The 10846-nt window shown below is 44.7% G+C and overlaps 1 protein-coding gene across 1 annotated transcript; it reads right to left on the reverse strand.

The window, feature by feature from the left end:
• Window positions 1-331: 331 nt before the first annotated feature.
• Window positions 332-1925, reverse strand: LOC122033953 (polyol transporter 5-like). Its single transcript, XM_042593097.1, has 2 exons — window positions 1832-1925; window positions 332-1752 (listed from the first exon to the last, which is right to left on the reverse strand). Exons 1-2 carry the CDS (start codon window positions 1854-1856, stop codon window positions 332-334), a joined length of 1446 nt encoding a protein of 481 aa, XP_042449031.1. The 5' UTR covers window positions 1857-1925.
• Between the last annotated feature and the right edge of the window lie 8921 nt (window positions 1926-10846).

The raw sequence follows: 10846 nt of genomic DNA on the forward strand, positions 1-10846 counted from the left end.
ATAAGATATATAGGCCACATAGACCAGTAAAAACTTTTAGCTTAGAAATTTCTCAACTTATAGCTTGGTTTTTTTTTTGTTGGGCTGTGATACAACGGTTGGTTCGAGTTAAAATGTAATTCAAATTTTACATCATTTATTCAGATTAATTTGACAGATGATGGATTTCCACTAGTCACAGTAGATCACCGTAAATAAGAGAAACACAATCTGAGGTTGGATCTTCTCTCCTTCAACAAAATATTACACACAGGGAAGAACTAGGTTTTTTTTTTCTTCTTTTCATTAATATATATTTTTAGTGATATTTTAATACTAGTGGCCTGTGTTCCTAGCGTTGGGCTGTTGCATTTGCGCTAGTAGAGTTCGCCGCCGGCATCTCATCCCCATCTGCCGGCGCCTTCTCTTTGTCTTTCCCCATCGCGAACAAGTTCTCAATGTCCTCCAGCGTTCTCCCTCTCGTTTCCGGCAAGCAGGTGAAGAAGAAAACCCACGCGACCGCCGCGACGCCGGCGTACAGGAAAAAACTTCCTCCGATGGTGATGGCCTTGTACAGCGAGATGAAGGTCATGGTGATGATGCCGCTGGTCACCCGGTTGACCGCCACCGCGATGCTGGCGCCCTGCGCCCGCACTCGCAGCGGCAAGATCTCCGACCCGTACACCCATGTGATGGGCCCCATCCCGATGGAGAAGAACGCCACGTAGGTGAGGATCGACGCAACGCACAGCCCCACCGCGGCCTCCCGGCCGTGATCCACCAACGTCAGCCCGATGCCGAGCCCCAGCAGGGAGAACAACATCCCGCCGGTGCTTCCCAGCAATAGTGGCCTCCGCCCCACCCTGTCCAGCAGGAAGGTCGCCACCAAGATGAAGAGCGTCTTGGTGAACCCCACTGCCACCGTCGTCTCCAGCAGCTTGTTTTTCTCGCGGATTCCCGCCTTCTCGAACACCCGCGGGCTGTAGAGCACCACCGAGTCGATCCCTGATGCCTGCTGAAAGAAGTGGATCCCTACCGCCGTCAGAAGCATCCTTCTCACCGCTGGCGTCGGCCGCAGCAGCAACTCTTTCCACACCGCCTTCTCCAGGTCGGCGCTGCCCCTGTGGACGGTGCAATCGTCGTCGCACTCGGCGGGAATGCCAGCGGCGGCCTTGATCTCCTCGAGGCGGAGCCTCGCCTCGTCGGGGGTATCGGAGATCATCTTGAGGACGCGGCTGGCCTCGCGGAGGCGGCCGCGCAAGACGAGCCAGCGGGGGGACTCGGGCATCGCGAGCACCCCGACGGTGAGGAAAACAGAGGGGATGGCGCCAACGCCGAGCATGAATCGCCACCCGATGGAGGTCCGAAGATGAGAGAAGGCGAAGTTGGAGACGTAGCCGAGGAGGATGCCGATGTTGATGAAGACTTCCGGGAAGGAGGTGAGGAAGCCGCGGGAGGAGGCAGGCGCCACCTCGACGGTGTAAACAGGGGCGATCATAAGAGCGTATCCGACGCCGATGCCAGCCACGAACCGCCCTACCATAAGGAATACGTAGCCCGTGGCGAAACCCATGAGGAGGGCGCCGGCGAAGAAAAAGCCAGCGGCAAGCACGATAGTGTACCGGCGTCCAATCCAATCGGAGGTGAATCCGGCGGCATAAGAACCCACCAGCGAATAGAGATTCAGGATACCCAGCAGAATCTCAATCTGCGTGTCAGTGATCTTGAGATCCTCCTTTATGAATATCGCCGCGCCACTCATCACTCCAATATCTTTAAACAGTCGATTTTTAAATTTCATCAAATTATAACGTTAGATCGACGAATGTATGTGTGTATATATATATATTACCATAACCCAAGATTATCGACGTCATGGAGGCGAGCAAGGCACAGGCGACGGCGAAGCGCTTGTTCCGGGGATTCGCCGGCGCCGCCGGGGCATCAGAAGCCATTTCATTGTTGGCTACTACTTCCTGGTCCGCCATGATTAATATATTTCTCTGTTCGTTCGATTATCCAAAATGAGAGAGTTCCAATGATGTGATTATTGCTCCAATCGAGGGGGATTAAATAGGCGTATTACGACACTAAGCATTTGGTTAAATATTGCTTTTGATAGCCTATAAAGATCAACATTCAGTTAAAATCAAACGAATTTGTTAAAATTAAACTAATCGGAAAAATAGATAAATTGAACTGACAAAAAAAAATTAGTTAATTCTATCAATAACTAAATTAATTATTTTTTAAAAAATATTAAATATTTTAAATAAAAGATTAATTGGTTTAATAAACATTTTTAAAAAATCTTAATATTTTTAAATTTTTATTATTTAATAAAAAATTAATTTGGTCATTTAATTAATTTTAAAAATTTATAACTGAAACAAAATAGATCTAACTAAACTAATTGATATATTTTTTAAAAAAATAAACTTTCAAATAAATGAATTGAATTTATGAATTAATTCGGTTCTTTACCAGTGATACGGGATGTTATAGGTGAATCCGGATATGATATGGTAGTCAAAGTTAAGATGACGTGACAATCAAAGTCATAGGAAGGTGGTAGCCAATGTGTCATTCTCCATAATACTTTGCTCCTAGCCCAACATCAAGACCATCAGTACGAGGACAACCAACCTTTGAGCCGATCAGACCTAGGGGACCTAGTGTCACATTCCTGTATTAAGACATCTATTATATATTCGATCATTCAATAGCTGACCGACTTTAAGGGATGTCTGACTTACCACAGAGTCGACCGGTCATACATTCGACCGGAATAAGGGGATCCAATTTTCCACTCAATACAAGTCTCTCAGCATATAACCGATCGACCCCACTACCGGTCGACCACCCTATGGGTTTTCTCACATGTCAGCCCTTCTTCATATAGCCGGTCGAGAATAACTTTAGTCAGATTTATATAGCTCAGCATGCTAGTCTCTTATACGTACAAAAGATAAATGTAAAGTAACTTTTCTTATAAACTTGGCTGGACTTCTAGATCTTAGTCTCTCACTTCAAAGGTAAGTTTTCGATCATCTAGGCGATCAGCTTAAAGTATCGAACAAATCTCCTGAAACTCAGCTCCCCATTTCTCGTAGGCAAGTATCTCGGTACATGACTGGTCGGCTAAAGAACAAACCGGACCTAAGATGATGGAAAGATCTAGTGAGTGAAGCCAGGCACATGGAAATCCAGGTGGTCAAGGTTAACCGGACGCCTGGTGTTGGGAAGTCCAACTAGGTCAAAGGTATGACCGCATACTTGGCACAAGGAAATCCAGATGGGTTAAGGATGACCAGACATCTAGTGGAAGGAAGTCCAAGTGGGTCATAGAGGACCAGACACTTGGCATAAGATTGTAAGTCCAAGTGGGTCAAGGTTGACCGGTCACTTAGTACGTGGAGAAAAGTCCAAGTGGGTTAAAGGATTGGTCGGACACTTAGTGAAGAAGTTCCAGCAAGTCAAGGTTGACTGGATGTTAGGCATGAGGAGTTCCAACATGTCACGGTTGACCGGATGTTGGATTTGGGGACCCTTGAGCTTGAGTTAAGAAAGTCAAGGTTGGTCAATCAATTAGCTGATCGATTGAACCGAAGCTCAATCGATCGATTGGGAGAGTACTGCGATAAACAACAGTCCAATCAATCGGCCGATAGATTCGGAGCCTGAATCACAAGCACAGAAGCATCCCCAATCGATCAGTCGATTGATTGGGCACTGTCAATCAATAGGTCAATCGATTGGGGGTTAAAAATGTCACGCCCTGAAGAAGTCCCTGTCCGAAGAAATTTCGGCAGCACCTCCCCTGTACGGGTGAAAGTCTGAAACATTTATACAAAGCCCTCAGGGCCACATATACCTCGGCCAACACGGTCGAAACAATAACAGTAATAAAAATATAACACAAAGTCATCCACGCAGTTTATATCATCAGCCCACTCGGCTGGAACAAAAAAAATCCAAAACACAGCAGAAAAACGATAGAAAACCAAAATACATGACATGCTAGCCGGCTAGGCTTACACCACACCACAAAACACCACTCCGAAAATAAAACCGAAACACAAGCTAGATACACAAATATCAAAGTACAAATGGACAACAGCGAAGACAGATCTTCTGAGGTGACATGGGGACCAGCAGACAGAATACTCCAAGGGACATCATAACCAACCTGGTACCTGAAAAAAGATAGTGTCCACGGAGGTGAGTTCAACAACTCAGCGAATACCAATAGACATGTCTAGTAAGATATATCTAACAGCAATAAACATGGAATACAACTTCCTAATCATATATAGGAAATATGCAAAACTGAAAGATAACTGAGGAAGCTGTACTCACCGGGAACTCCTATCCAGTAAAAAAGGGTCGTCAAATCAGATACACAATATGCCTCCTGTATGCATGTCAAATAAATGCATCCACCAAAATGCAGCATATAAGTGCAGCAAACACAAGCAAATAAATGCAATAAATGCATATGATGTCAATGACATGTCCTGGTCACACCTACTCTCCAGTCAGTCGTCTCACACATGATGGTGAGACCGAGTGGGTAGGGCTGTGACAACCGTGCACTCTGACGTCACTGCTCCTGATGAGTGACAGAGTGGACGGGATATTGTCGGAGTACACCTATCCTCCTACCCCAAATCATAAATGGGGGGGGGCTCAATGCTCTCATCTCCCGATACATAATGATGGGGAGGGATCTCTGTCCTGCTACAACGCTGCGTCACACTAACCCATGAGTGGACCAACGAAGCCCTTGACAGAGCACCTGCTGCAACACACCCTGCCTAAATATACCACTAACCCATGAGTGGTCGTGTGTGCAGATACATGTAACTGGCGATTTGCTCAACAATAATGGAGTCGACAATCGCACAGCATGCAATTATGCAAATGGTACATGACACTAATCATGGCAATATCCTGTATCAATCCATATATATATAAAATGCGTACCCTAGTACTAGTAAGTCAAATCCACAGATCTAGGGTATACAGGTCCTCTATGGTATAACAACCTAGGTCCTGAACATATCCACCTCCATAAAATATGTACCAACAATATACATGAATTAAAGTAAAAGGGTCTAGGTACATAGACCAGATATGATATAAAAATATAGGTACACATGCCAGATAATAAAAATCCAGAATCTAGTCCTAAACTCAGTAAAGCATGGTATGTCACTTACTCTAGGAATTAAGGTACTTATGGCAATAATCTCGAGGTATAAACATGGATACATAACAAGCGACAAAACAGAACATGCTATGAGTATCAAACCGTGACATACCAAAGACAAACATGATCATTGCTTGTAGCTATAAAATACTATGCATATCCAATTGACAATATCATAAAAGATAAATCAAGAGATACCCGCCTCCAATATAGATCGAATCGAACCAATCCGATGTCGAGACGCCCATCTCGAATCACAGTCCTGTATCACCAACATAATATATTTTATTTAGCTACATTCCTATAGATAGCTAAATAAAACCTCTTACACTAAATTAGGGCAAAACCCTAATCCACAAACCTCAATCTGTCTAAGTTAAATCCAACGGTTAATTAGGATTAGTTTTCCTAATCCCTAATCAACTCATTAAAATAATAATCCTTACCTAAATCAATTACACTAATCATGAAGTCATAACTTCTTTATTGAACTACTCTTACCTCTACCTCATTGCTAGAATAGAGGTGATTGACTGTCGGATGTCCGACACATTTCTTCGAACACCAAATGACCACATTCATGTCTCCAACCCCTGCATAACCAGAGACGAAGGAGTTAATTAACACCTCATTGCTCACAGACATAATTTCGAGCACATGGTGGACTTATCAAGTAGCACGCACTTAGAGTCCATATCAATGAAAAATTACCTACATAGAGGTTGAAGATAATCCCTAACCTGACAACGTACGCCAGGAACTGTGGTTGTGATCGGTGGAAGAGGTGGTGGCAATGAATCAGAGGAGCAATGGTCCACGGGGCAAGAACATCAGCATAACCAGTGGTGAGTAGGTGATCGGCTCTGCTCCCTGTGAGTACTCGGTGTCCACGACCAAGACTAGGTAAGCGACAGCCAACATCGACACTGCTCTGCGTGGGAAGAGGGCAACACTTAGGCACCGACGCTCAGCCTCGTAGTCACAATCACGGCTCGAGCAAGGAGATTGGCGGCGGATCAGGTACTAGGGCACCGTTGGAATGAAGCTCGCGTGTCGGTGCTCCGAAAAGGAGAACAAAAGGGCCGGCGCTAGGGCACTCCTCGGAGGAGTAGCCGGCGACGGTGCTAGGGATAAGGAGAAATTGGCCGGCGACACTGTTGCTCGGCGCAAGACGGCGGCGCCGGGATCATTCCGCGAGGGCGGCTGTCGGCAGAGGAAATGAAGAGAGGGAGAAGAAGTTCCATGTACGGTTAGGGCATGGGCACACGAAGCATACAACGGGGAAGGAAGGCTCGGGCGCGCAAGTTTCGGCGAGGAAAAGAAGAAAGAAAAATAAAGAAAAGAAATTATAAAAGGGATTAAGAAATTAAACATTTCCTCGCTTAAATGGGTAGCCTAAGGAGGCTCTTTCCGGCCCCATTTTTATCCCTGTTAACTCGTCCGTACGAGCTTCGAAAAATTCCCCAAAAATTTCTAAAAATTCCATAAAATTCCCTTATCATTATTCCCCATTTTTCGGTATTTTACATTCTCCTCCACTAATAAAAATTTGGTTCCCAAATTTCGTTATCTACCATCAGCAAATACTAACAACAGGCAAAGTATAAATGCTGAAGGGTAAATTAAATCATATACCTCAAGTATAAAGATGGGGATATCGAGCTCGGATAGTATCCTCGAGCTCCCAAGTAGTCTCCTCATTCGAATGATGCTGCCATCCGATTTTAACCAGTCGGATAGTCTGGTTCCGCAACTGACGCTCTTTCCGGTCAAGAATCCATACCAGAATCTCCTCAAAAGTGACGTCAGGCTGAACTGGAACTGAGATATCTGTCAGCACATGTATCGGTCGGGTATGAATCTCCTCAGCATAGATACGTGGAATCCATCGTGAACGTCTTCCAGAGACGGTGGTAGTGCCAGTCGGTAAGCTATTGCTCCAATCCTCTCCAGGATCTGGAAAGGTCCAATATATCGTGGAGCTAGCTTACCTCTGAGACCAAATCTCCTCACCCCTTTCGTGGCGAAACTCGTAGAAATACATGGTCGCCTGTAGAGCACTACAGGGTCTGCGTCTCCGATCTACATAACTCTTCTGGTGGTCCTGTGCCTTTGACATCCCCCGTCTAATAGTACGGACCAACTCTGCCTCCTGCTGAGCTCTATGAGGTCCCAACAGCTGGGTCTTCCCAACCTCATCCTAGAGAGTGGGTGTCCTACAAGGCCTACCATACAACGCTTCAAAAGGTGCCATCTGGATAGCAGAAAGAAAACTGTTGTTGTAGGTGAACTCTACCAATGGCAGATGGTCCTCCCAACCGCCTCCGAAATCCAATACGCACGATCTCAGTAAATCCTCTAGAGTCTGAATGATCCGCTCTGACTGCCCATCTGTCTGCGGATGGAAAGCTGTACTGAATCAGAGCGGGGTGCCCAAGGCCTGCTGTAGACTCTGCCAGAAACGAGACGTGAACCGGGGGTCTCTATCCGAAATAATAGTCAACGGGACACCACGTGATCTGATGATCTCCCGACAAAATAGATCTACCAATCGATCCAGGAAATCAGTCTTCCGGATCGCTAACGAGTGCGCGGATTTGGTTAATCGATCAATGATTACCCAAATCGCGTCATGGCCTCGTCGTGTCCTCGGCAAACCCACCACAAAGTCCATGGTAATGTGTTCCCATTTCCACTCGGGAATAGGAATCCGCTAAAGTAAACCGACAGTCTCTGATGCTCGGACTTCACCTGCTGACAGAAAAGACATCTTGCAACAAATTCCGCGATGTCTTTCTTCATACCGTTCCACCAGTAGGAACGCCTCAAATCTCGACACATGTGGGTTTTGCCTATATGGATCGCAAATCGAGAGCGATGAGCCTCCTGAAGTAGCTCCGGTAAGACCGGATGAGACTAAGGTACGCATAATCTGCCTAGGAAGTATATAATACCCTCCTCGTCTCTGTGAACTCGGTCTGCTGTCCGGAAGCTATCTGACGCCTCAAATCTCGACACATGCGGGTTCCGCCTAGATGGATCGTAAATCGAGAGCGATGAGCCTCCTGAAGTAGCTCCGGTAAGACCGGATGAGACTGAGGTACACATAATCTGCCTCGGAAGTATATAATATCCTCCTCGTCTCGTGTGAACTTGGTCTGCTGCCCGGAAGCTATCTGACTGCCAATGAACTGCAAATGCTGATCACCAGCCTGGGCCTCTCGGATCCTCGTCCTGATCGACGACTGAGCAACCATGGTAACCAAAATACCCTGCTCTGTCTGTCCCTGCTCCTCAAGGTCTAACTCGAAGAAACCCTGAACCAAGTCTGTAACTGAAACTCGGTGGCAAGCCAAAGTCCCTCTGGATTTCCTGCTGGGTGCATCGACAACCATATCAGCTTCCCTCGGGTGATAACTAATGGTACAATCGTAATCCTTCAGGAATTCCATTCATCTCCTCTGTCGGAGATTAAACTCCCTTCTAAGTGAACAAATATTTGAGACTCTTATGGTCAGTGAGAATCTCAAATGTAATGCCGTACAGCTAATACCGCCAAATCTTCAAGGCAAAAATAATGGAGGTCAACGACAAGTCATGTACTGGGTAGTTCTCCTCATGCTCCTTCATCTGCCGAGAAGTAGGAGACTACCCTGCCGTGGTGCAGCAAAACTGCGCCCAAACCCTGTAGAGATGCGTTGGTATAGAGCATGAATCCGTCCTCTTCAGAAGGTAAAACCAAAATCGGAGCGGACACTAGTCTCCGTTTCAGCTCCTGGAAGCTGGTCTCGCAATCCTCAAACTAAGTGAACTTCACGCCTTTCCTGGTTAGGTGTGTAAGTAGCATAGCAATCCGTGAGAAACCCTCAACATATTTCCGGAAATATCGAGCCAAACAAAGGAAAGTTACGAGCCTCCTCTATAGACTTCGTCTACTCCCAATGGTAACAACCCCTATCTCCTGTAGAACTATGGTATACTCCTACTGGTGACCGTGTCTCAAACATCTCACAGAAGATAACCAAAATACGTACTACTGATCTTCACATATAGACGTTTCCGTCGAAACATCTCCAGAACTATGCGAAGATGGTGTACGTGATACACCTCAGATCAGGAATAAAACACCACGTCTTCAATAACGATAACAAATTCTGATCCAATATCCTAGGGATACCCAAATCATCGAGTCCATGAAAACATCTAAGGCTACGCAAGCCCTAATGGTAACACCAAGACACATAATGTCTGCATGACAGGCATTCCTAACCATAAGATCCCCGACAACAAATCAGGAATCTGATCACCAACGATATAAATCTGTAACACCCACTAAGCTTTTAAGATAAATATGAGAATGATGAATTTGCCTTAGAAAAATATTAGTAGAATGTTGAACCAAAAAGAAATAAAAAGAAATAAAAATAGGGAGTGGTCAAGGATTGAACCTTGAACCTCTCATGATGTAAATGATAGGATTAATGGGTAATAACCAGTTGGGATAGAAATGATATATTGATAGCAAAGGAGGGAAACTCATGATAAGGATGAGAGTAAAAGCTAGCCAAAAGAAAGCAAGAAAAGAGCAAGAGAAAGGCAACTTGCCTTCCTTCTTTTCTCTCCCTCTTCCTCTCCCTTTACCGTGACTTAAAGAGGACAATTAAGGGGATTCATTCCCCCTTGTTTCATCATGAATGATGAGAACAAATAAATAAATAAAAAAAAAAAGGGGCTAAGGGAGAAGGAAAGCAAAAACCAATTTTGCTACCTCTTCCCCCTTAACATAAAAGGGAGCATGTAAAGAGAAGATTTTATTTTTCTCTCATTTCTCTCATTCTCTCCTCTCCACCACCGAGAGCCTCAGCCCCCTCTCCTCCATTTTCGGCCCCCAAAACAAGGTTCCTCCTAGGATACAAGGAAGGCTACCAAGGGAAATCAAAGGAGGAGAACAAGAAGAAGAGACCCTTTCTTCCATCACCACACTTTAGAACCACAAGCGAAAAGGAAGTAAGTATCCCCTCACCTGTGGTACAAGTGGTTTTAATGTGTTTTTTGGATTTTATGAGGATTTTAAAACCTAGAAACAAAGTTATGAAAATTCGGCCAAAGAAAGGACTTGTTGATCCTAGGAATGTTTAATATAAGCCTTGATTCATAATAATTTTTCTATGCTTTGTAAGAAGATTTTCTCTCATATTTTGATATATATGTGATGCTGGATTAGAGATGTACCTAACCCTAGAGTTTCGGCCAAAAAGGTTTTATAAGGGCTAGGGAATTTATTTGTTTACCTAACTTGCACAAAACCCTTTAAATAAATGGTTAAGGATCCATTATTGTTTTCATACTTGAAGGTTACTTGGAACCAAAAGTACCCCACTCACAAGTTTCGGCCAAGGAAGGGTTTAGGGTTAGGAAGACTTTGAATTTAAACTCACCATGTTTATATGATAGAATATAGAGTTTCTTAAAGAGTTGCATGCTTGTATGTTGATAGAAACTCATGAACATCACTTTTAATGTTTCGGCCATGGTAAGGTGGATGATTTAGAATAGCTTAAACAGATTTTTTTTAACATGCTCAAAACCTCCATGACAATAAGATATGAAAGTTGTTTGATGCTCCCATGCTTAATTAGAGTATAGGAAAATTGG

This window comes from Zingiber officinale, chromosome 11B (genome assembly GCF_018446385.1).
Source record: "Zingiber officinale cultivar Zhangliang chromosome 11B, Zo_v1.1, whole genome shotgun sequence".
Taxonomy (NCBI): domain Eukaryota; kingdom Viridiplantae; phylum Streptophyta; class Magnoliopsida; order Zingiberales; family Zingiberaceae; genus Zingiber; species Zingiber officinale.